Raw genomic sequence first — 27,421 nt, 5'->3', positions numbered from 1 at the left:
CCTGTTGCTGATCCACAAACCCACAGTACGTTTGCCTAAAACATTCATCATAAGGCTTAAAATAATAGCTGACTGGGCTACTCAAACTACTCTTCAGTTCAATTCAATCTTGTGTGTCAAGAGCCAGAAGGGAGCAAATGGATTTTAATTCAGCATAAGAGCACAAACACACTTCTGATTTAAATAAGACGTTTACAAAAGTCTATTTTGAAAAACTACGACTTATGTTAAACGAGTAGTACCATGTTGGCATTTGAAAAATTAAAACAAATATGAACTTATTTTGGTGACAATTTAGTTGGTTTCGAAAGGAAGGGTGTGGCTATTAGTTTGCCAATGCACTAGCTAGACTGGGGACCGTAACACCGTTTAAAATGATCAGTCAAAGTCGGCAGTAGTAATGGCTCAACATTCCTAAAATGTGAATTTAACGATAAGTTTGTTACCAAAAAAGTAGCTTGATTACAACTACTCAAATGTTAGCATCCGGCTAGCAACATTTGGTAAATGCTACAAAAAAAAAAAAGACACGGCGAGCTGTGCTGCACAAACACTGTTAACTAACGTTGGCATGGCAAAGAAAACTAATTTAAACTCACAGTTTAATGTTAGTTAATGGGATGTCATAGCAGTTGTATATGGTTATTATATCACGGCTAGGAACCTAGCCGATTGTGCTAACGTTACCTGTTTAATTAAACTGTTTAGCTAGCTAACACCGTTAGCTAAATAAGTTAGCTAGCCAGTTAGCATTAAACTGAACTCTCAAATCTCGTTTATATTTAATCTAGCTAACGTTTGAGTTTTGAGAAGGCATTGAGAGTTTCCATTAACATGTGGATAAACTACATATCTGAAAGCGACTGAGATACAATCGGACATTAAACTACTTGAACCACAAACCATGTTTGTAGCGACAACTCGTTAGTTAGTCATTAGCTGACGTTAGCTTCTCAATCCAGTCATCTAGCTAAAGCTACCTAACTCACAAGAATTATTTCGCTACAGTGGAGCCAGAAGTCATTTTAGTGTCACGTCCGAGACAAATACAATGTTTAAGGACTAATCATTAAACTGATAAAGTCACAAGCTGGAGAATTAGCCTAAATTTGTTTTACACACGAGCAAAGCTTCACAAGACACTTACCGTGTTCCGCTATGTGTGCGATAAATCACACTGTGTGAATGTACGGAAGGGTCGGAGCAGCAGTAGCTAATGATTGGATCAGGATCAGCCAATCACAGCTATTCAGGTTAAGGTACAATTTAAACCTCTTCAGGTTCGAACCTATTTTATACAGTGTATGGTTCAAACACAGAGTAGGCCTAGTTTTATTCTCATCTTAAAGTTATTTCACTACAGGAAGAATATAGCATGTTTTATATTGTCCCATTCAAAAGATGACTGAAGTGTGTCAACACATTTATTGGTCAGCTATTAGTTACTAGTTACTTTACAAGTTAAGATTTTACATACAAAACATACATTAGTTTATAAAATATGATGCATTGCCTTTGATTGCACTACCGGTGTTGGAAGAAGCAAAAAAACAAAACATATTCAGTGGGGGAGAAACCTATTTTGTCTTATATAAAGTGCATTTTCAGTTTAAAGATCTAAAGATGTAACATTTTCACAGTTAACATTGCAGACAATGACATTGAGGATTTGCATTTGTTTGTATTCTTGTTCAGGAAGCTGGAACCTCTCAATAACATCTAAAAAATTACATTTGATTCTCAAACACTCCCTGAAGAAAATACACAGCAGAGAAAGGGCATTGATTATGAAAAGTAGCACAGCTGCACTGAGAGCTGATGTTTGGCAGGTGATTATTGAGGTGAAGTTTGAAGTTGAATCTAATAATAAGAGCTTTGATGAACCCCATGTGACTCAAAAAGGCATTCAAGTTCTTGTGTTTTTTCACTGTTGGCATTTTAGATTTTCAGCGAGACGGGATTTTCTATAACACAACCAAACTACAACGTTGCTTTTCTGACATCTATCAATCTTACCATCTGATCTTAGGTTTATTTTTTGGGGGGGTGTTTGGAGTGCCTGCCAGTCATCAGCGGACATACAGGTGCTGTAATAATCTGGCTGCAGCTGTGGTCACTGGAGGCCAGTTTTGGTTTTGGTGATCACAGCGTCTGATAAGCAACAGAATGCAGAGGGAGAGTTGAGTCACCTTTTATATTGCCTTTCAAGCGTACACACCACAGACTCACTGAAGAATTAATAATATATATCTGTAATTCAGTTATTTCAGGGCCCTCGTGGTTGGAGATGCAGGGAGTTTAGACACCCCAGAAAAGTCAGTCTCCTTTTCCATATTGAGCATTCAGGAACTGTTAACTGTACAGTTAAATTGCAGTTGCTAACAGTCAGTTTATTGATGAAACTAACCACCAATGTTGTTTTTTTTAGCCAATTCAGTCTGTCTTGTCAGACTATAATATCTTTAAAACTATGGAATGGATTAACGTTCAGTCTTCATAGGATGAATCCTACTGATTTTGGTTATCCCCTGACTTTTTCTCTAGTGCCACCAGCAGGTCAAAGTTTTAATTTGTCTGGTGAAACACGTGTATCTCTGGATGGAAAGCCATGAAACTCAATTTCAGACATTCTCTTTTCGCCTCAGGATGAATCGTAATAACTTGATCCCTTAACTTTTCATCATTATCATCAAGTCAATTTAAGTCAATTGTTTGTCCATCCTTTAATGAATTAAGAGTAAATACCTGCAAAACCAATGACATTCCCATCAGCCTCAGCTCTACTTTGTGTTTAGTGCTAATTAATAACAAATGTTAGCATGCTAACATACTAAGATGGTGATAAACATTATACTTGCTTAACATCAGCATGTTAGCATTGTCATTCTGAGCTTGTTAGCACATTAGCATTTAGCTCAAAGCATCGAAGCTCACAGCCTCACAGAGCTCTTAGCATGGCTGTCGACTCTTATTGATGGTATATTCTCAGTACACTAAACTTTTAATATTAGCTGAGTGGAGTTTGCACTTCACTTGGTTGATGAGATGACATTGCTTTTGTCCCTGAGACACATTGGATGTATGTAGGTGTGTCACTATTGGTTGTATCTAAATATTTCCTTCAGTTGATCATTCTCTTAATATTTACATATTTCGTTGTGTCGTTGTGTGTCTGTTTTGTCTCTGTGGCTGCTGGCATGACAAAAGCCCACATGAGAGAGCTGGTCACAGCCCAGTGACTTAATGGATTAGATGAGTTACTCTCCCTTCATATCTTCTTCATTACACTGGCTAAATATGGAGTTTGTGACAGACAAGAGGCTGTGCATCATCAGATGACTTATGACTGCAAATATCGTATACTGGGGACAGTGTTGCCATGTTACTCTACCAAGAGGTTCCAGCCCTTGTTGAAAACAAACAAATTAAAGCGCTTTTACCACAGTCATCATCATAAACTCTAGATGTGGAAGTTATAAATGGCAGCCTTAAAATATAATTGTTAGTAAAGGAAGTAGAATACAGCATCTGTTTCAGTGATGTGTGATGAAGTCGTCCTACAAACAGACGCTATGGACACTAACATGTTGTCCATGGACCTCACCGACTACAGATTACCTTAAAAAGAGACAGACACACGTCTGTTTGTTCTCATCTGTCAGGTCAGTGTAACACTGGTGACCGCGGTTCAGGCCAAACCTGTAAAATAAAAGACACATCAACAGAAGTAACGGTGATATGCGGCTTTGGCTCTAAAAAGTTTAATATCCTTACAGCTGTACTCACTTCCTGCTCGTAGAGTTGACCAATTACACACAAATCAGTAACAGGATATGTCAGATTGAGTTTAAATTCATTCATTGATATTCATACTGTGTAATCATGAAAATCCGTCCAAGTCATGTGTATTAATGTCATGTTATAGCCTCCTACTTCTCAATATGTATCACATGATGAAATAATATCAGTTTTATCTGATCTAAGGTTTTATTATGCTGTTTGAATGAACTCCAACAACTGATAGACTCTCCCTCCACATCTATGATGTTTGCCAACTTTATATGGCAAAATGGGAACAAGAGATGTCTGTAAGGACAGGTGTGATGTTGGAGAAGCAGATTGTCCACCTTTAGCCTTTTATGTAACCTGGGTCAAAGTGAGGGCCAGTTATTGAGAGAGCAGGTGTCTCATTCATGCTTCTTGTCTCTTTTCCTTGTTGACATCTTGCACATTTCAGCATAGGTTTCGTGTGGAGCATTTAAGGCAACAACACCAAAGTCTTATGGGATTCACTTGGCCTGTTTCCTTTTTTTTCCACTAGGACCATGCATAAAAACATTAATCTCAAAATGAGAAGATGTGATTTATGCCAGATTTAACTTTTGGCTATTTTACATCTGCAGTATCTGGTCTAGGTCTAGTGCACACAGAACAGTCACCAGACGCTCAAAACATTCATTTACATGCAATACCATTGGTCTCTATCACACTAAAAACTATAAATCTACAAGCACACATCAACATATGATGTCAGCACATTCACTAGAGTTGTTGTCGGGGTTCCTATCAGTAATGGTAAAAGTATTCAGATCCTTTACTTAAGTAAAAGTACCAAAACAATTATGTAAAAGTACTCCATTACAAGGAAGAGTACTACAATCAAAACCTGAAGCTGGATTTGGCTACACAAATTTGTATTTTGATTTTCTTTGACTTTTCTCTAATATTTGCTCTTTTGATTTTTTTTTTTTAAGTTTTTGGGCCTCAAAGAGTTATTTCAATAAAACCATCTGAGACGTTTAGAGGAGAAATGTTGCTTACTCTATCTGAAACATCACAGCAGGCATTTTGACTTGTTAAGACCTCCATTTTAGTGAGAGGTAGCTCAAGAGCTAATAGTGTAAAAGGCTTTCAAACTATCAAAAGTATCAAACCATAAAGATAAATTAACGTTCATATAGGCGTGCAACAAAGACATACTCACGTTTATCTGTTTAACTGTTGGAAAGTGAAATGGACGGTGGATATATTGTGACAGTCAATGCACTGAAGACAAGCTGCTGCAGTGATACAGTTTACTGGAGGAAATATACAGTACAAGACTGGGGGATAGTCCTTGTATATCCAGTTCTTAAAATGCTCTATTGGCAGCAGCTTCCTGTAAAGGAATTTCATTTGTCTTTATGAGCTGTTTCATTCCCTGAGCTTCACTCAGCTGCTGTTTGACGAGCAAAGAAAATGTGTGCACTATTTTTGTCTAATTGCAACACTGGGTTCGCAGCTTCATCTCAATTACCATGAAACAATACTTGAATAATCATTGCTGTGCTCTGAAATCATCATCATTACATGCTGCTCATGTCATTGTTTATGTTCGGTGGCTGTTTTGATGAAAAGGGAAAAACCTTCATCTGTTGTAAGTCTGTATGTGACTTATTTTAATCTCGTAGACACGTCACTTTCTTTGCTCAGAGTGTTTTTAGGTCCGGCTGGAGTTGCTCAATGTTTGTCTTAGTGTTATGAGATCCTAACATTCTTCTGTAACAAGAAAAACTAAGACCTCACTGTAAAGTTGCATCTGATCTGTTTGTCTTAATACTGTAGCCGCCAAATCAGATTTTTACCTGATAAAGCATTACTTATAGACTGATTCTTCTAAAATCACTTTGACTACAGCTGACAATTTTATTGTGCAGCTCTTCAGCACTCAACAGCGTTCACTGCTGCTCGATAACTGGCGGCCCGAAGGATCCAGTTCATGGGATGCATTTTTAACATCTATAGTTGCTTTATGGTCACACACTAATGGATCTCCTCCTGCTGTCATTAGCTTCCTCTTCGCGTTCAATTTTAAAGAGCAGGACGATGGTTTACCGCTCAATGTGGGGCATTCAGACTGCCTGAAGTCATAAAAAACAAGTCATAAAACATGCTGAGCTTAAGTTAAAATATAGAATGATTTTGAATCTAATTTGAAGTCAGAGTGGAAAAATAAAGTGTATGAGTCAAGCAGAAGACGCCTTTGAAGAAATTAATTATTGTGAATCCTGAGGAGGATTTTCCATCACACTGAACTTCAAGCCTCAAACTTGTTTTGTTAAATAGCTGACTGTTTTAATGTCATTGCCATTACATTTGTCACTGTATACTGTCATCTGTTGACACCCTACTTTTAACTACATAGGAGGAGGTAGGCCATCCTGATAGATATTGCCCACCTGACAGAATGAGCTACACTACTTCAAACGACATTTATAGAAGAGGTAGAACATTCTGATATATATTTCCTACCTGACAGAATGAGGTATCCTACTTAAAACTACATTTATAGAGAAGGTAGGCCATTCTGATAGATATTGCCCACCTGAAAGAATGAGCTTAAGTCTTTGCATGGAAATAATCCCTTCCCTTTAAGCTCACAGCCAATGCATTTTTATTTGTGTATTTTCAACACTTGGTTACCAACAAAGACACTAAAAATAATTGGTGTAAATGTACAATACACAAAGAACAATACATTCCCTTATGAATCATGTTTACGAGGACATCTAGTGGTTTCTTTCTTCCATATGTTCAAGTGAAGTGACGAGACTTCTCCATAGAACAAAAGGGCTTTATTCCACAATATAAACTTGTAACATCTTCCGCTATCTTCCCCCACCCCCCCCAGTCCTCCACATAGTATCCTATGCTGGGTTACACGCTGTGGTGGGAACATGTCAGCAGAGCTACGTCGCCACTCCACAGATGTAATCAATCCATCTGCGCTCTGTACATCACACCATCGCTAAAGCACCAACACAACTCAGCGGAGATCAAGCCATTGAAGTCGATTCAGACAAAAATTATTGCTCACATAAATAAACCTATTCTCCAGAAAAAGTGGGAATAATTATATGAAGATGCATGTACTAAGCACTGGATTTCAATAAAAGAATGGTTTTTTTTAGGGTGGGGGGGGGGGGTGGGGGTGAAAACCGTGACTTCGGTCCCCTTAACTCTGGTTTAACATGCAAGGTTCCAGAGAAGATAATATTAACCCTTGATTAACCCTCTTTACTGTTGTGAGACTCCTTTTGCACCGATGTAATGGAAACCCATGCAGCACACTTTTTTTTTTTTCATTTTGACAACCACAAACAGTTCATAAGAAGAAAGAAATATATATATATAATATAATATATATATATATGTAAAAATACAAAAAAATAACTAAACATTATAGTTCCAGACAACAAGTCAAAGAGGAGATAGCACCGTTGTTACAAAAGGGTCGGACAGACATGACGAAGAGGAGGGGGGGGCAGGATCAATGACACATCCAGACTGGTGGCTCGATGGACTGATGACGGAGAGACCTCTTCAGCCATCCATCAGAAAAATCTGTACTTTCTCTTCATTTCCTCACTTGTCCATCGTTCAGCGTACACCTGACACAAATGTAGTCCTCCTTCTCTGCCATCTCGGCCGTAACGCCGACGCAGACTTGGTGGAACCATTGGTTACAGCTGCCATCACACTGGACCCAATCCACCTGCAGCAGAACACACACACAACACACACAACACACACCACACACAACACACAACACACAACACACAACACACAACACACACAACACACACCACACACCACACACCACACAACACACAACACACAACACACAACACACAACACACACACACACACACACGTTGTTTTAACCAAGATGGAAAATGATTCAACATTAAACCTGCATTAACGGATTGTTTGTCCACCTGGCTGCAAACAGTACACTGACATATTACCACTTTTAAATTGGGGAACTTGTCGGCAAACCGTTGCTAATTTACACTTCCAGCAGTTACTGGAGCAACGTTATTATTAATTTGGAGTCGTGTTTGTGTTCACCTGATGAATGTAAATCAGATATTCACTCACTTTTAACTTTGTTTTTGGTCTTTATCAACTCCTGACGGAAATATCTGACTCTTTAGCTGCTAAATGTAACACTCTGTTTACCAGCTATTCTCTAACTGCATCTGTCTGCTGTTTGGTGCTGCCAGGTAGTGTATAGTGTGTTATTAGAGCTTTTTCAATGAAAACAGCTGCCTGATGCGGCTGAAAAAGAGTCTAAAATAGTAAAGTTACAGAGACAGAAACAATGAGCCAACACACACTGAAATGCTCCCCATAGCTGAGGGGAAGTGCACAGTTGGGGGCAAATTCTCTGTGGGTTCTTTAGTATGAGCGACACCTTTCACATACAAGTAGTCTTGTGTCATACTGGCCATTATAAATATTTTCCTATCGTGCTTCAAGTGGAAGATATGAGGGACAAAATCCACAGTCCTCTGTGCAAAAATATATTCTTAAATTAAGCTGAAGCTGATATGAGGCTTCACCAGTCACTGTTTAACAAATCAGGTGGATGTCTTCCAAATTTATGAAAAAATCCCCTCTTCTTGTTACTATCAACAAGCGAACACTGTCCGGGGAAACACAGAGGCAATTTTATACTAAGCATGGTTCAGTTGGTCCTCAGATGCTGCTCTTGAAACATCATTGCGATCCTGACATTTTGTCTTTAAGAACTACTGTTGTGCAAACCACCACCTCCTCGGTCACCAGCATTGTTTTTTAGGATGTTCGGAGGAATTGAACCTAGGATTTCCTTCACCTGCCATCTTTTCTGTTATGGTGCGTTTACATGTGATTAAGATGCTTGACGGTGATAGAGTCTTTCTCTGATGCCTAACTCAATTGTTTTTGTTACATGATACTTATTATGCAAGTTCTATATTGACATAATGGAAAAGGTTTTATTGTGAGCGGACAGAAGTTTTTCTCACCTCATCTCCCTCTGGCAGCTGACACCTCTCTGCCGGACACACGGCCATTTCCTCATCAGAGTCCGACTGGGAGAAATCAGAGCGGGGAGAGGACGAGGTCGAGGCCGGCCTCTTTTTATTCATCTTCTGCCTTTTGTGAGAGTGCTTTTTGTCCTTTTTGTCCACCCTGCGCTCTGCATCTAATCCTTCCCTCTCCAGATGCCGCTTTGCTTTCTTTTCTGAGCCAATTGTAGTTTCCCGCACACCAGTGACACCATCCTGAAAATAAAAAATTGAAACCGATGTTGGTGCGGGTTTTAATTTAAGCTTTAATCAATTAATTTGGTGGCAAGAGTTTGTACCTGGTTAATCGGCAGATTATTTCCCTGAGAGTTAAACTGCATGTTTTTGTCACAGTCTGTGGACTCGTCCTGTGGTGGCGACATGCATCGGTTTGTGTGCTGGCTGCTGGCTCTGTCCAATAAAACGTGAAAGAGGCTCTGGACCTCTGGCAGACACACCTGCAGCAGGAGTCCCTCCACCATCAGCTCCTCCAGATCCTGACTCAGGCCTGTCACACAGATAAACACCCAGCACATAAACAATAATCATCTTTATTGAACCATGACTCTGCAGTTTATAATAAGAAGGCACTGACCCTGCAGCGGGATGCATCTCTGCTCGGTGTAGAAGACTGTCTGAGCATGGCTTGTCCTATTCCACTCGGGAGTCAAACAAGGAGCCTGTATCAGAAACATGAAAGCCTTAACATTTGCACGTGATTCTTTTTCAATTAACTGCGACAAAAAGTGTTACAAGGAGACGAAGAGCGACCTGAGTGTTGTCGTGAGCGTCATGGCTGCCTGATGCCCAGCGAGTTAAGGTGGGAGGGGTTCCTGGTCTCTCTTCCAGTTCTGGGAAGTTACAAGACTCCTGTGCTCGGTGCTGCCAATTAACTGTCCTCTCGACCAGATAGTGCAGCGCATCGCCCTCTGGCAGGCGCACCCCAATGCGCCGCAGAGATGAGAGCAGAGAGACCACTTTGTTCAAAGGGGGCTTTTCTGATCGCTGGCACTGCGGACAGAGCCATGGCTGTGTTTCGTAGGAGTCCGACGGGTCTCGGACACACACGCTGTGGAAAGCATCCCTGCAGAGTTCACACTGTAACATCGCACCCATGGGCGCCTTCTGACAGACACACACCTTCAGGTCCATGCAGTCTGCCGTGGGAAGGAGCTTTGACTCATTTGCTGCCCTGAGATTAGAGAAAGCCTCCATCTCCCTCGACCGCAGCTCCTCCAGAGTTGCCATCTGGTGAAGAAAATACAGACCGAGTGAGAACATCTCCTGATAGTAAGAGTTCATTGATCCCATCGACTACCGCGGTCTCTCATAGATTTCTCTTAGCAGGGAAACGACACTTACTGCAGAGGTAGAATCCCTGGTCTCTGAAAGAGCTTTTTCCACATCACTGAGAGTGTTGAGCCTTGGGGTTTTCTTTTTGTTACTTTTCAGCGATTCTTTCCCTTTCTTGGCCTTCCTTTTTGGAGAACCTACATTTTCAACTTCACATCTTGGACACAGGACCTGTGATGAACAAAATAACTGTCAGGTTTTGCTCTTTTTTTTTTCTGCTCCGGAGCAGCTCACATCTCTGAAGCGTGAAATTCACTTTTTAAATGTATATGAATGCCTGTATTTAATGGCAATAGGACTTAAAATGAATAATTAATGATACCTTTAATTTGTTACTGACTTTGTCTAAATGCATATACAGCAAAAGTTAGTGAGAGAGGGAGAGAAAGAAGGACAAAAGTGAGAGAGTGAAGGAGGCTGACAGTGTATTTAACCTCCATTATGTCCTCTCCTGCTCTCTGTGATGATAAATACTTTGTTTTGATACTGCTGGACTCATGACTTGGGCCCTGAGCAGACAGAGTGCTTCTTAGCAGCCTGGGGCAGCTTTCGGTAATTGTTTTTAAAAGCTTTTTGCTCGCTGCCTTTGCGTTGCCGAGTGCTGCGAGTTTTTGCAGGAGCGCCCTCAACGCCTCAAGAGGAGAAAAGGCCAACGTCATTTGTGTTTTTTCCCCATTGTCTATTTGGATTAAGTTAGAGGCAGGTCTTCTGTGGTGGTGATGGTGGTTCCCTAGCAGTAATTCAAAAAATATAAAAAATTACGTAGCAAGCTACCATTTATTTAAAAGGCTGTAGTAGGCTGCAGTGTGCCTCAAGTATTGCAACCTACAAAAAGCGCTGTCTGGTCAGGACCTTAGTTGCTCTCTTTTACATATTTACATACATATTCTGTTTCTGTTGTTGACAAAGGAAGAAACAGAGATTTAATTCTGGCTAATAAATACTACGTGTTAATCAGTCATTCTCAAGGTGCTGCTGATTGGCTAGGCTGACATTTAAAAGGAGTAATCACTAAGAAAGTTAAGTTGTCTTTTGAAATTACAGCCATGAAACATCTGTTACTAGATCTAAATTAGCTGCAAATGTGTATTCAATAAAACGACATTAGAAATATGGCAGCTGAAGAACATTTCGGGGGGATGAAAAAAAAATAGGAGACGTAACGAAATTGGGTCAAGTGGACATGAGGAGTAAGTGAGATGATGGGCTTATTATTATTTTACCTCCAGTAAGGTAAGGGTTGAGTCTCTCTGAAGGAAAGTTGTAGCAGCAGATTCTTTCCACTCTTGCACTTCTATCATTAAAGACTCCAGCCTGTCTAGAGGCTCCAGGTGGACTTGAATGGCTTGTCCTCGTAGCACCATGTCAGAGAGGCGGTCAATCATTGGTGTGCAACCACTGGCCTGAAAAAAAAAAAAATATAATAATAATAAGGTTATTGTGTTTCAATAATACTCAAACCACACAGAGAATTATATCAATTGACTACCCCCTCCACAAAGTCATGACATGTCCTAACCTGAAGCTCCTCAGCTTCTTGGAGCCACTCTCGGGCTTTTCTGATGGTGTCTTTCAGGAGGAGACAGTTTGAGAGGTAAGCAGGGATGCCAGACGCCTTCTCAGCAGCAGCACTAAGGGTCTCTATGGAGTGTGGTGGTCTGATAGGCAGTAAAACACAAATGACATACTGTAGGTAAAAGACTTGCATCACCTCCAAGCTAATAACTCACTATAACAAGAACTGTCATGGCATTTTCTTCCAACATATTCACAAGAAGCTTTCTGAAATTATTTTTCCAACCAGCACTTTCAAAATGTTCAGAATACCCTGTACGCACAGTTTTGACAGGACTTTTAAAACCAAGACTCTCTAGATGGAATATAAATGAAGTCATGAGAAGTGTCAAACATCTTAGGCAAAACACTAGAAAGTATAATTATAAGCAATACTTTTAATAATGTGAAACCCAAAATTCAAAGCTGCAGTAAATTAAGCACGGTGAGGGAACATAACACCTTTGAAAAATGTAGAAATTTAAGCCCGGACTAAAAATTAGTTTTGCTGATAATGGAGAGGAAAAAGATGCACATTCCTGACAGCCATGCCATTAAAGCCTTTGAAAAGCACTTGTGACAGTTAATACTGAACAGCACTGAGTACCAATGGAATGAGGGCAGAACTAAATGTGATGCTCACTTTTTGTTGGTCTTGTTGAATATTCTAGCGGCAGCATTTTGCACTAGCTGTAATTAAAATGAAGCAAAATCAGGAGCACTGATGTAATATTACATTGTTCACGTACAATCAGTGCAAATACCTGGGCAGAAAGTTACAGGTATTAACAGAGCATGACAAGCTATCCCAAAGTCTTCTTGGTGATGTTTTGGATGTTTTTTTTCCCCACCCTGTGGCTTAGATGCTAACATGTTCATGGATGTGTTCTGTGCTGCCCTCACCTGGCTTTAAGGAGATTGCTGGCCTTGTCCTCCCAATGCTCGGACACAGTGAGCAGCTCCTGCAGGCGTGCCATGGCTTTCTCCACAGACGGATGAGGTGCCAGGCCGACTCCCTGGTCGATGAGCCTCCTCATGGTCTCCAGAGTCAGAGTGGCAGGCTGAGCGCTGGCCTGCTGCACCCCCTCCAGCCAGCGGGCCTGCTCCAGCCTCACTCTCAGGCGGGGCAGCTCAGGCAGCTCCACGTCAAAGTCAAAGCTGACGTCTAACAGGCTCTGGATCTCAGCGACGCTGGGAACTTCGTCTGTCAGGACCTTCTCACTGTGCTGCTGGAAGTCCTCGATGCGATTCAAGAGTTCCTAAACAAGGACATCAAATCAAACATACAGGAAGTCAAAATCAATGCGTTTGCATACTTGTTTTCAAGAGTCACATTAATTGTCTCGCAGATCAAACTATGTAGTTGTCTAAAGCCAGGCAGACACTGTACGGATTAAAGGATAGGTTTACAAAACAATAGTCAGGTGCACATATGAACATCAAATCATTCCTCCTGTTCATGCAGCTCATTAATAGATCCATTCCTGATGTGTTTACAATGTAAGTTATGGGGAAAAAATCCACAGTCCTTGTTCCTTTTTCGGAAGTTTATCTTAAGATAATATAAGGCTACAGCAGTCTGACTTGGTGAAATCAAGTGAATCCCTTCCAAAGTTACGGCATTTTTGGTTCGACATTCCCCCATTCCTTGCCAACATTCAGTGTGAGCAGCCACGTTGTGGCCGGTCAGTTGATCCATACAGTGGGAGCATAAAAGTCGCAGGTTCGTGCAGATTGAAATGTGTAGGGTGAGTTAACACAATGTACAAGAATAATTAATGCACACGGTGTCTGCCCAACTTGAATTTAAATTAATGTTATTTTTCTGTGGTAAAATCACAGGGATGCATTTGTCCTCGGCAGCCTACCTTCAACATGGGGGCTTGAGGAAGACTGCAGGAGAGGTTGTACAGCTGCCTCACAAATGAACTCAGCTCCTCCACAGTCAGCTGGCTGCATGATTTCCCACTACCACACCGATACCTGAGAGAGAGAGCGTCCAATCAATTAAAGAAATGAACCCCATTAAGGCACTAATACCACTTCCCAGCTTGAGGAAACGTGGATAAATGTGAAGACAGCTAATCTATAAATCTGATGTAGTAGAGTGTATTAACGTTACCTGGTCTGCCTCTTGCCATTCAATAGCTGCTGTGCCACCGAGGAGCACTTCTCTGCATCTTGTGTGACCAGACGTAGCCGACGCAGCAGGTCGTTGTCAGGGAACAGCTTGGACTCTGATTGGGCAAGAAGGGAGCGAAAGACTGGCAGGCCTGAGGAGAGAACACCTGGTTCATCACATTGTGACATATATGGCAACATTCACTTTCATAACATAACAAATAACACACAACACCTGTCGCCCTAAATAACACACGTCGCCTTGACTTCTTTTTTCATCATTTCTGGCCAACAACGCATTATTATGAAACACTAGTCTGCACTGGTTTATGTCAAACTTATTTAATTTTTGAGTTGTTTTAGTGTTAAATTAGCGTAGTGATCTGTGAATCTTTCCTGGTGGTGCATTCACAGAAGTTCGGCATTCAGCTGCCACACAGCATTGCATTCATCAGCTATGATGTTCGGAACACAAATAATCAGACATGAAAGTTGTAAAATCTTGTCATGAATTTGACAGATAGTTGTATTAAACGGTCTATGAAAATGATTTTGCTGACTTTAGGACTTGTAAGTTTAAGTGGAAAACAGTTTTAGCTACACTATGGCACATGAACGCACCATTCCCGTATGTTGAACTCAGATCATTAGATCATCAGGACTGGATGACCGGCAATGACTTTAACATATCAAAGTTGTGATGCTTTGACATGAAAATGTCAGACAGTGAATATCATCATTAGAACCTCCGATGAGAAGAGGATTACAATTTCTACAGAAAGACTGTTGTACTGAATCAGTTTGAGCATTCTGTGGAGGAAATGGTGCTGAGGCGAGCAGAGGGAGACAGGGATCATTGGATCAAGCATAACACCTGCCTCTGCAACCAACAGATGGCAAATTATGCAATCTACAACAAGTGTTGTTGCTGCCATGACTGGGACATTTTAGAATTGTTGAGTTAGAGCGAGACAGCGAGGTAGCGAGGCAGCGATGCAGTGGACAAACCTACACGTATGACTGTATCTAGGTGTTTGGCTTGATGAATTATTTACATTTAAACATCATATTCAAAATCTCATCACCAAATTACAACACTAACTCAGATTTCTGTACAGAAACAGATCCAGTTACCCTTTGACTTGTAGGCTACGTACAGTTGAGGCTTTCTATCAGTCCTATTATAATCTACACATATGCTGCTGCTTCACAAAATCACTGGTGTGGTCCTTTAAGACTTTGTGTTCTCATTTGCTCTTGCTGCTTACCTTTCTTCTTTTCCAGTTTAGCCTCGAGAGTCTCTGTCACGAGGGAGGCCCATTCATCATACAGTTCAGCCCGCTGCTTCACAGCAATCATCATGGGGAACAGCTCATCCAGTGTGTATCTGTAACTGCAGGAGAAAACAGAAAACAGAATTAATGAGGTACAGGTAATAGTAAGACACACAAATCTTCAGGTAACTCTGATCTCGGTGTAAAAAGCATGTTAACTGCTGCAGCATCAGCTCCAGAGGGACTAACTTCAGTGTGTAGTTGGTGGCGGGGCAGGAGCACAGGTCGTGGATGTGGTGCAGACACACCAGTACTCCGGGGCTGCAGGAACAGGTGACGGCAGACAGGTAGCAGGTGGTCCTGCACCTGGCACACTGCCGCTCGTCATCCTGGAGGTGATCGTATTTTGCCTCCTTCTGATGAAACACCCCCTGAAGGTGTGAGACAACAACAAAAGTGTCAAAGGCTAATTTGCTTGCTAACACTGTATTTAACATGCAACTGTTGGAACACTGGAACCTTGCATTGCTAGCTATTAATAAAATGTACACAGTAAAAGTGACACACTATTATAGGTTTTTACACACCGAGAAGAAACTTAAATCTGCAGAAATGTAGTTGTGTTCCCATCCCGTCTTTAACAGAGTATCAGATAATGAAGAAACAATCTACAGACAATCTACACAAGACACAGTATAATGGTGTATTCAGGGCGGAGGGATGTTTTTTTGATCATGCACAACAAAACAAAACATGCAAGAATTAAATCCCCCTTCCAATACCGTGGATAGGGCCACTCCACCAGGAATGCCGAAACACTTATTTATGAACTTCAATACTCAATGGAAATTATCTAAATAAAATAGCACAATGTGGTGTCGACATAAAACAGGGCTTTCGAGCCGGGGAGCGGTGTTCACTTCCTGGCAAAAACACAAGACTTAATTCAAACCACATGTTTAAATTCAAACCACAATCTTTTTCCTAAACTTAACTAGTCGTTTTGGCAACTACACTTTACTTTCGTTGCCTCACTTTTTCTTGGCTAAATTCAACTACTATGGCCCCTGAAAGGAGCAACATCTTGCGGTGCCTGTAACCGGATCACAGTCACCTATGGGCGGCTAAACACAACTACCAACTGCCGCTGATACGACTCTGTAGCCGGCGTCACGGTGCTCCGTAGCTGCTAAACCCATCTAGCAACTGCTGCTCGGGTTTTATCATTCTATCGCATCGGTTCACGTTACAGCGCTTTACTTTGTTTAAAATACTTTGAGAATAGGCTATTGGTGAAGTAGCACTGCTCACTTTGGAGGGGGGAGGGGGGGAGATACATTTTGTCCCCACTGGGGATAAAAAGAATTCAGCAGAGGCAGAGATATATAGACCAGAATGGGGGAAAATCGCATGCATCCCCCTCCCCCCCCGAAAAAAAAAGAAAAAGAAATGCACCCTGGGTGAAATGTTTTTTCAAGATTATTTTTTGGCCATTTTTAGGTCTTTATTTGATAGGACAACTGAAGACATGAAAGGGGAGAGAGAGGGGGAATGACATGCAGCAAAAGGCTGCAGGTCGGAGTCAAACCCCGGCGGCACCCGCTCTACCAACTGAGCTATCCTGGCGCCCGCACCCTGGGTGTGTTGATATTTATAAAAAAAAAAAAAAAAAAGAAGAAGACTATCCTACCATTTTCTTAACTTTCTCTCTTTGTGTCTGCTCTCCTCGGATCATCGCGACCATGTCCTTGTGGACAGCTGATGCCAAGACCACATCGAGCGTGTCGGCTTTCGTGGCCATGTTGCACACCATCTCATCATGGGAGAACACATTGTACCGGTGCAGCATACGATAGTGGTCAACACACTGCCGGCCAAGAGGCATCTGGTGATAGAGAGAAGAAAGAAATGGGTTGTAAAGACAGTTCATTCATGTTGTGTTGAATGCCTAAGTCACATGAAATTTAAAGAAATTGAATCTGCTACAATTTTAATAATCGATTCTTCCTTAAAAAAAATATATATAATAATAATAATAATAATAATCCTAACAAAAATGGCAAAGTTTCACTGGTTTCAGTTTCTCAAATGTGAATATTTTCTGGTTTTCTTCCGTGTCTGTCAGACAAAACAGGATGCTTGAAAATTCTCTATGGGGTCTGCAAACGGACATTTTACAGGCCAAACATTTAATGGAAAAAATGCATTTGTAACACCTTCTGACACTTTTGTATGTGTAATACGGTTGTAAAATCATTCCCCATCTATCACAAGGTATAAAGTGATACATACCCAGTCTACAGTGCAGAAGTTGACCGCCTCAGCGAAGTTGAAGCCCTGATTGAAGCCACTGTGGTAGGCTCTAGGAAACGTGATGACAAACTCGCCAGCGCACTGGTTTGTTCTGTAAATCTGAAGGACAGCAGAGACAAAAGCAGAGGATTTATGTTCTTGTTAGAAAGAGCAGCTGCTTAGTCATTTAAATGACAGTTGTGCATTACTGCAGATATTAGATATAAGAATACGTACTGGGACTCCGTGGGCCATGAGGGTGTTGGGGTTCATGATGGTGACCAGCTGGTGCAGCAGGTCAGGCTGAGACTCAAACAGCTCCGGTGCCAGTTTCCTCATCACCTCCTCCAACTGTTCTGCTGCAAAACCAGGAGCTCCGTACCAGGTTTTGGGTTCCCCCCTGGTAGTGAATAACAAACATCAAATAAAGTCCAGACCTGATATTTACCTTCACAAGCCACCATGTATAACCTCTTTGCTCTTATCAAGAAAAGCCCTTAAGTCTTAAGTACCAGTGCAGGTAGTTGATGGAGTAGCTCCAGTGATCCTCAATGTGCCAGCAGAAGGAGGAGAAGCACATGCCGACATAAAGCCATGGCAGCGTCATCCCACAGATGTCAGCTGTCACATGAGTCAGTACAGAAGGGTTCATCATCGCCAGATTGTTGAGGTTCCAGCCACATTTAAGGTATTTCTGCAAGACAGACGACATAGAGTTTAATGACGCAGGAATGTACTGTTCATAACACCTCATTTTACATTAGGCTGTGCTATCTGTGCCACAGATAGGTAATAATAACCACATATAATGCAAATTAATCCGTTTCTTAATCATACAGGCCAAAGTATGATCAAAGTATGTTGGAAAAACAAGTAGGCCTTAAATCATTTATTATCATATCACTTTTTTAATACTTCCCAGTAGTATATAACAACACTTCCTAATGATATACGTCATTAAATAATGAGACCTGGACCTGTAGAAGCAGCATAAAATGGATGGATGGATTAACCAATTAGAAATGATCAATTATTTTAAGATAAATAAAGGTTTTGCTAAAGTTTTTCCCGACAGCCCGCAAATGGATACATAAACTTTATTACCCCAGACAGAGAAAGTATTCAAAACTTAAATTTAAGACTTTTTAATATGAGGAAACTGAAGTCAATGCTTTTAAGACCCTTATACCCTGAACACGTTTTTATTCCACATATAGTATCTTTGGCTTTGGGGTGGCTTGTTTCACGGGTTTACCTCATCAGCTGGGGAAACTTTAAATTTTCCATTCGGAATGGGGAATCCGCTCCCAAACTCCTTTGAGGCAATATCTGCTCCATATTCTACGGTAACGTCCTCTTCGATGGCTCCCACCAAACGCCAAAACTCTTTCTCCACCAGCTCTGTGGGTACCATCTATAATGAACACAAGAATAAGACATTACAATTTTAAAAAATACACACAGCAAGAGAGGCTGACTTTATTCTGAAACTGTTTCTACTTACATGAACTGGCATGTTGAAGTAATCGGATTTGAATGCATCAGCCATTTGCCCAAATGCACGCAGGGAATAGTCTCGGTATGCTTGTTCAAAGCCGAATGCCTCGTGAGGTTTGTTGCATTCCTGTGGGTAAAAAAGAAAAAACGAAACATTGAACAAAAATGTTAAACGTGTTTTGGAGCCTTTTCTATATTCTCTTTTTTCAGTGTTATAAATGTTTATATAAACTCCCTTTTGGGGCGGCGCTAGCTCAGTCTGTAGGGACTGGGCTCTGGGAAATGGAAAATGGCAGGTCCATGTCTCGCACAGACCAAATTATGGAGTGTGGACTGGTAGTTGGAAGTTCACCTCCTGGGCACTGCAGAGGTTCCCTTGAGCCAGGCTGAACCCCCAACTGCTCTCCGCCCCCATTAATGCCTATGGGTCCTCTGTGTGTATTTTGGGCCCATGTGTGTAACGTAACAACAACAACAACAACAGAGAGTAAAACTAGGATTTCTCCACTGAGGGATTCATTTAAAAAAAGAAAAAAGAAATGCTTCTTTCTATTAGGAGTAGACCGACTACTTACGTAACTTGCACAGCTCACCACTGAAGAGTCAATTAGCATCACGTTAATCAGACTTACTTTGCTGTTTATCCTCACCTGAGCGAGACACTTGGGGCACCTCCAGTCTCCTTTGGGGATGTCGGGTAGTGGAGGGATCAGGCAGAAGGTGTGGTAGCTGTCGTCACAGCCGTCACACAGCAACAGACGTTCTTCATCCCCCCCGCTGCCACACACCAGACACACAACCAGATCCACCTGGAGAACAGAAGGAAGAGTTTGTTATCAATCTGTTTCAGAGCCATGACGACTGAAAAAAATAGCGCCATTAGTAGCTGCATTAGCCAACGCTCATGTGGTTTCTATAAACAAACTTCACATAAACTATAACAAAGACAATTTGACAGCACAAGTTTAATGTTAAGTGATTCAAGCTGAGCTTGGACTTTTGATGATGCCGCCAAGCCTATTAGTTTTTGATCAAAAGATTTAATATCTCATACAGGTACATCTAATCTAAAAGGAGGAGATAAAAGACATTTGTACTTACTGGACTGGGAAGAACAGGGGGGAGGATTTTCTTGTACCGTGACTTGGATTTGTCAGCTTCAATTATTGGTTCTTTACTTTCAACTGGTTCCTGTTTCACTGGAATAGGAATCTCTTTTTCTGCAAGACAACAGGAAATATTACTAACACCGTCACACTTTAATAAGAACTTCTACAGTAAATACACTTTACTTCAACCCCCTCATTTAGTATTTATAAGCAGCATATAAACATTTAATAAATGGTTTATACCATACGATAGTGTAGCTGTACGTGGCTATTAAGGACATTTTTCAGTGTGTAATGTCTTCACAGAAGACATATTTTATATTATCACATAATTATATTATTGTTTTATACACCAGCCTCCACTCATGGGTGCCCACAGGAGGAGTTATAGTTGTTGAAAAATGCATGAATCAACACTTATCTCTGCTTATAACTACACTACGTAAGGGATAACACAGACACTTATTACATGACTACGTACTAAAGAAATCAATAATTTGACACAAAATATTGGTTTAAAAAGGATTTGTTTGATCTAAAAATGATCCTCCAGAGTCTATGATAAGAACTGTGTCCATAGCAACGGTCTGCTATTCAGAAATAACAGACGTACTTGACCAATCAGAATAGAGTATTCAACAAAGCCGTGTAATAAAGAGTGTAATATAAACATTTATGAAACGTTTATACACTGCTTATATGAATGTTATTTAGGGAGGGTTAAACTAAATAGTAACCATAAACAGAGCCTGACCTGGTTCTTGCTTGGCAACAAAAGAACCCATCCTCCGCCTCAGGTTCGGCCTGTTGTCGCCGGGCTCACCTGGTTCAGTCTTCACACAAACGGCCTACAGAACAAGTGAGTTGAGTTAAACTGCAGGCATCTACTACATTGCACTACTAAAATTGTGATGTGGGTATACAGTATGAGGAGAATAGTGAAGAATGGAGTGTGTGCTGCTCGTTTCAGGACAGTTTGAGTCAGATGTTTGTAGCTCTCTTCAACAGCACCCACCTCACACTTGATGCGCTTGGCTCTGCGAGCAGTGGGGCCAGTGTCGGGCGTCTGGGCAGTCTGCCTCTGAGCCTGGTCCTGCAGCTTGGGCTCCTTGGTGTCCATGCTCTCTGTGCTTTTGGTGCTCTCCACTGGCTGGATTGGCTTTTGAACACACTGACGGAAATAGCATGCCAGTTAAAACCACAACTTTCTATTAAAGAAGGATGTGTGTGTGCCTAACTGGAAATACCTGTATATTGAAATGCAGCATTCACTAAGATTTGAATGGAATACTAGATACAGCTTTCAATAGGCCTACGCAAACACAGACAGAATAGATTTAAGTGTGTAAGACAGGAAGTGTGAGTACCACAGCCTGCATCTGAAAAGGGATATCTTTGAATAATAATTAACACTTCTGTTTACCAGTGGAAATAAATACTAAGAAGTATCAGCAGCTACCGAATGTGGTTGACTGGGACATACTCTATCAAAGACAGTATTCTGTATTTAAATATTTTCAACCTAAACAGCCAAAGAACACAAGAGGCCATAAGAAGGATGTGGTTAGTTACAGTTTGTCAACCCAAATGGGAGCACAGAAACTCAGGAGGAACATGCCAAATCAGAAGACAAAAGACAGATTTGAGCTGAAAGTGTACAGGTTACAAATATCAGACTTTCAAGAAGCTACCTGTGACATGGCAGTTTAATTAAATACAGAAGCACGTAAAGAAGTATTTTATCAATGGAAAGAGGGCCTTTATATAAATCTGAGCTGTCTATTCAGTAGAATGGCACAAACTTTTTTTTTTTTTAAATTGGCCAGAGAAAACAGAGAAAAGGAGATGTGGTATTCCGTTTTGCTCAAAAGGTAGAAAACCTACAACTACCAGAATGCACTGCGTCACACCGGACCAATGGGTGACGTAATGCAAGCGCGTCATAGAATCAATATGGTGGCCGGCTGGTAATACATGATCCTGTCATACAGCGAGAAATAGGCAATGCAGGAACATAATCTTGGTTTATATTTGATTCAATTTAATATTATGTATAGTGTCAAATCATAACAGAAGGTATCTCAGGACACTTTAAAGATAGAGTAGGTCTAGACCACATTCTATAATTTCCAGAGACCTAACAATTCCCCCCAAGAGCAAACATTTGGTGCGACAGTGGCGAGGAAAAACTCCCTTTTAGCAGGCAGAAACCTCATTCCGATCATGGCTCTTGGTGAGCAGCCTTGTGATCATTCTTTTGATTAGCGGCATAGTTTTACAGTTTCGTCTGAGTTTATTCAGCATCCGTCCTAGAAATACATTAACAGCCCTAGAGCCAGCAGAAAAACGCCAGGTGATGAACCGACCTGCGAGTAGGGAGATCTGGGCACTCGTAAGATGGAGGAAAGTTTAACATAGTTCATTTACACATACTACCAACATTATTAGGATTCAAAGTTGGTTGATTATCAGCAAAGTATCTCTTTAAGACGGCCAGAAGTAAAGAGAATTTACTACAATATTTAAACAGATAAATAATTGCTGACTGCTGCCTATAAGAATTGTATTTTACATTTGTTCCAAGATACATTTTAAGTGTAGATTAACTAGTAGAGGCAAAGGTCACTTATTTGAGGTGATCATTTTGCTGTAAAACCAGCTAATCACTGTTTTAATTAGGGTACAGTTTATAATACCATGCCTGCAAATATTACAACAATAAGCTGGGCAAACAGTATACTGTCCAGCCACACATACACATGCATTTTGTTAATTGTGAGGCCAAGTGGCTTCTAACCATGACACAAACATACCTTTTCAAGTTCAGGATCAGCCTCCAAACGCATCAGTTTGGAAGCTGGCTCTGGTGCCTGAGGCAAGAGAGAGCTTGGGTAATTAAACAATTTAGGAGTGACCTGTCTGAGAGGTCACAGAGTACCAATCTAAGCTCTCTTGCCACATGTTATGGAATATTTGGGTGCAAAAGCTATTAAAAAAGGACATGACACCAGATTGTAAATTCCTACTCCGTCAGACCACAGAGTTAACTTCTCCAAAGTCAAATACAATAAAAAAAATAAATAAAAAAAACTATCTCTAACTAAAATAACCCACATAACATAAATATGACATGCGTATCCTAATAATGCATTAATTTCCATTTGTCTTTATAGTCTTAATCTATATTCCTCAAAATCTTTGATAGGAAAAGTTTCTTCTTGTTCAAAGTGAAACGCAAATGTTTAGGCATAATACATTTGTAATTCAGCTCTGACTGTAACATTAAATAATTGGTAGTAATAAAAAAGGTATGGATAAGCATTATTAGGGTTTCGTTTACAAATGAGCCACACACTGTTGTATGCATGACAGCTTCTCTTTGTTAGCATCATCAGGAACAAGATATGCTGTCATAATGATGCATGGGTCCAACTCACCAGCAGGTTTGCTCCACTCTGAAACAGATTGTACGGATAGAGAATTTTCTCATAATGTCCTCGCAGGTGTGAGCCGACAGCTTTGCCAGGGGTGAAACCCATATGTATTGCAATCTTGGTCCATCGCCTGTCCTGACAGACAATGTCAAATCCACCCTCATCTGCTACCAGCTGAAACGACAGTGAATAACATAAGTTGTGCAAGTTGTTTAATTGCATTTGAAAATATATATATATGCATATGTGCAGTGATGTAACTGTTATCAACCTTATTTAGCTTATATAAATCCAAAATCTTCCTCTCCACATGAGGAATCTTCAAGACACATCCCTGCAGATCCCAGAATTTGGCAATCTGGTCCAAGAAGTTGAGCTTGACTCTGGTCTGTGCCTGGGAAAGAAAATAAGAAATGATAACAGTCGGCCACAAATGAATTAAATTCAAGGAAATCAACCGAGACAAGGCTTTCAAGGAAAACCAAGGCAATCAGTGAGGAAAATAACATAGGGGCTAAAAATAATCTGAACAGGCAGAGTTTATATCCAAGAACAGAGTAGTGTGTACTATTACATAATGCATAAATAAATATACTTTCAGTATTATTTTTTTTAAAGTTTAGATAATGGATACATTGCAAAAACTTTATTACATTTCTTAGTTATCATCAGTATAGCCTGCAAAGGCTGAGTAATTACATAAACAAGGTAAAAACATGCCAATTAAATGTACTATTTTAGAGTGTGGACACACAAACACAGATGTAGTTAAATACTCACTGGTATAATCTGACTAACAAAACTCACCTCCAGTTCATTGAGCCTCTGGATCCGAGGAACAAAGTGAAGTCTGTCCACATCACAAGCAAACGGAGGTTGCCAACCCTAAACAGCAACAAAAATACACACAATGGCACATGAAGGTCATTATAACATATAGCCTAGATATTTATGTAGAAAACCGTTTTATGATTTTCATTCTTGCATTGATAAGTTATATTGGTGGGGTCAGGCCTATGTTCCCACAGCCCTATGTTCCCACATTTCTAAGAATTTGTTTTTCACTGAAAATTAGGCCCCATGTTCCCACATTTCTAAAATAAAATTCTTAAAATTAGGCCCTATGTTAGGGTTACATTCCATCTATAGTCCATTGCTACTGGATAATAGGTTGGGTGTAATTGACTACCAAATTGGGTGAAAGGGGGATAAAATCTAATACAAATTTATGAAAAAAGGGAACATAGGGTAGGCCTTTTGTTCCCACATTTCTTTTTTAATTGGAAAAAAAATCTTGTGGGACATAGGGCTGTGGGAACATAGGCACGCTCCCATATTGGTAGGTCTGTTGTCGTTCTTTTTCATTTGAAGATGTGTTGTGACAATTGTTTTTTAAAGCATGGACCCAAATTTAGGAAATTTCCATATTCTTTACCTATGGGGACCTAAATAAATTTAAATTAGGCAGATAAAAGAGGCACATAATTACATGGCTGCAGGTATTTAAACTGATGTTAGAATCAAGTTTTGGAAGAAAAACAAGGCCCTGCTGATACTGAAAGAACACAGTGATCCTTTTACAGTTTATAACTCACAACTGGGATCAATATCCATGCCAATACTAAACACAGCCTTGCATATATGACAACAATATCCTATCAGATAAGTAGAGACCCAAGTCCTTGTTTTAAGTCAGTAGCCAACATCCCCCACTGGCACACAAAATGGCCAGATGGAAGACTCACTCACCAGCCCAGCTTACCACAAAGCCAACATGGAGGACAACACCCTACACCAACACAGGCTCATACATGAACAGTAGCTCATCTTCCAAGTAACTTCAATTATAATAACATGAAACACAACTGTAATGCAGTGTAACATGGCGGTTTGACTCACAACTTCAAAAGTCATAACTTGTTATTTAACAATAACAGTGGTCTTTTATATTTAAATAACCCAATGCACTTTCTGCCCCATCTTGGGGTAATTTATGTGATACTCAAACCACTAAAAGGAACATTTATTTAACACGACCAATGAAATAAATACACACTGCTTCAGATATTCATTAGAAACGGGCAGTTAATTGAGAAGTGATGGATGGATCACACTGGCTGACCCAACTGCATCATGATGCTCCTCAACAAATAATCCATAATGAACCTTAACTGCGGGGCTGTGAGGACATTAAAGGACAGAAGGGAATAACAAGTGCTAACATACATGTTAATGTTATCATCTTCTTCTACGCAGAAGGAGAACAGCTTCCGCATAGCCACATATGTCAATGCCGTGTGCTAAATTATGACAGGTTGGTTGTTGAGCTGTTAGCTAGCCTAGCTAGCCTAGCTAGCTAGCTTAAGTGGCTCAATGAAGGGAGCATCGAGGCTTTGTTGACACACGGTGAACAACGAATACAATCCACTTTTAATACATTGACACATCTTTATTTATGCTAACGAGCTTTACATCGACCAAAAACGTCGCTGCTGGGACGTAAATAATCACAAATGAGAGCTAGCTAGCTGTGAGCTGCACAAAGAATGAACATAGCCGTACGTTATATCCGCCATGTTGAACAGTCCCTTTAAATCCCAAGCGCTTGGTCCATCTACAGCCGTCTGAACGGTGAACTAATTCAGCATCCGTGTAACGTTTTACCGTTTTTTAATCACACTCACCGGAGGCGGGCGGACTTTGCAGATGCCAGTTTTTTCGGCAATGGGACGGATCTTATTGATAAAGGCATATGGATCTCTAAATTCTTCCCAGCTTGGCTCGAAGACCGGGCACTCCGGAGGAGGCTTGAACTCGTCCGGCCGAGGCTGGCTCATCGTATCGAACCGACCCGCTGCTAGCTCGGACAGGACAGGTCACACAAAGAGTATCGCCGTGTTACGGTGCTCCCGGAGTTGTTTTTTTTTTTTTTGTAATCCCGTTTGTTCACCGTCAGACTCGGTGGCAGTCAATCGTCACAAGCACGAAAGGAGGCAGTTTACACACATACACAACCTACACTTGCGCACACACACACAAACATACACTCACACACACATCCATGCACAGTGAGGAGAATGTTCCAAGGCAGTAAGCACGTCCGCTGAAGAAACTAGACACCACACAGTTCTTTGATGCTGGAGTGATTTATCAGTCTTCACAACTTTTGATGTTAAATCGACTTCTTCAAAAGTAACTAGGAGCTGAATAGGGGTTCTATTTTTGTTTTCTATTTCAGTGTTGTGGTACAATAAATAGTTGTTTTTATTACACCTGATTTTATATAAAGACTTATTGTTATGGTCATGACATCATATACGTTTATTTGTAATCCTATCATAGCCTCAAACTTCAGTAACCACACAATCTAGACTTGGATTTAACCTATTTACTGTTAAATTTATAAGAGATTGAGCCTCCCATATATGTGCAAACCGTAGGCTATGCTACAGTCTTAAGATCTGAAACAGATACATTAATTAAAAACAAAAATGAGACCTAAGTTATATTAGAAATCTGAATCGGGATATTCCGACCCTCAACCACACTATTGCAAAAGCAAAATTACCCATTATGCAAATTGGGCCACTTCAGAATAATAGGCCTATTATCCGAAATATAACTAGATGCATTTATGTGTAAGAACCACTTTAATGTTGCAGCTGGGAAATGAGGAGCTTGACAAATTTATATAACGCACAAACATGTCCAGATCTTCAAGTGTAACAATTCTCGATATTTTCCACTTTATCACTGCAGTACAATACATTTGATCTAAGTGTGAAAAGCATTACGAAAAATCACTCCCTTCGTGTTATTAAGAAACAGTCAATCGCAATATGTAAAACAATTCTCTTCCTGTCTTATGTTTACACTTTACAAGCGGATGAATATGTTCAGGTAACACCTTCACG

General features: G+C 40.5%; 2 protein-coding genes across 3 annotated transcripts in view; both read right to left on the bottom strand.

Moving 5' to 3' along the window:
• The window catches only part of rap1aa (RAP1A, member of RAS oncogene family a), a 14,430-nt gene extending 13,170 nt beyond the window's left edge, over window positions 1-1,260 (bottom strand). The window contains exon 1 of the mRNA XM_039799949.1: window positions 1,148-1,260. The gene's annotated coding sequence lies outside the window, so the exon portion shown is untranslated. The remainder of the gene's footprint in view (window positions 1-1,147) is intronic.
• Window positions 1,261-6,409: 5,149 nt separating this feature from the next.
• Window positions 6,410-26,578, bottom strand: kdm5bb (lysine (K)-specific demethylase 5Bb). Of its 2 annotated transcripts, XM_039799947.1 has the most exons (28): window positions 26,192-26,344; window positions 24,315-24,392; window positions 23,779-23,901; window positions 23,511-23,681; window positions 22,887-22,943; window positions 21,089-21,244; window positions 20,828-20,921; window positions 20,066-20,184; window positions 19,615-19,773; window positions 18,972-19,091; window positions 18,723-18,881; window positions 17,980-18,161; window positions 17,705-17,867; window positions 17,468-17,587; window positions 16,866-17,060; window positions 15,425-15,606; window positions 15,170-15,294; window positions 13,903-14,053; window positions 13,649-13,763; window positions 12,684-13,039; window positions 11,746-11,884; window positions 11,450-11,629; window positions 10,236-10,397; window positions 9,645-10,121; window positions 9,469-9,553; window positions 9,173-9,381; window positions 8,832-9,089; window positions 6,410-7,534 (listed from the first exon to the last, which is right to left on the bottom strand). In XM_039799947.1, exons 1-28 carry the CDS (start codon window positions 26,342-26,344, stop codon window positions 7,397-7,399), a joined length of 4,626 nt encoding a protein of 1,541 aa, XP_039655881.1. In that variant the 3' UTR covers window positions 6,410-7,396. The 2 variants fall into 2 exon arrangements, with proteins under 2 accessions (XP_039655881.1, XP_039655882.1); XM_039799948.1 differs by lacking the exon at window positions 22,887-22,943 and having other exon boundaries at window positions 7,397-7,534; window positions 26,192-26,578.
• Between the last annotated feature and the right edge of the window lie 843 nt (window positions 26,579-27,421).

Source organism: Perca fluviatilis, chromosome 5 (genome assembly GCF_010015445.1).
Source record: "Perca fluviatilis chromosome 5, GENO_Pfluv_1.0, whole genome shotgun sequence".
NCBI lineage: Eukaryota > Metazoa > Chordata > Actinopteri > Perciformes > Percidae > Perca > Perca fluviatilis.
This window is presented reverse-complemented; position numbering and strand designations above follow the sequence as displayed.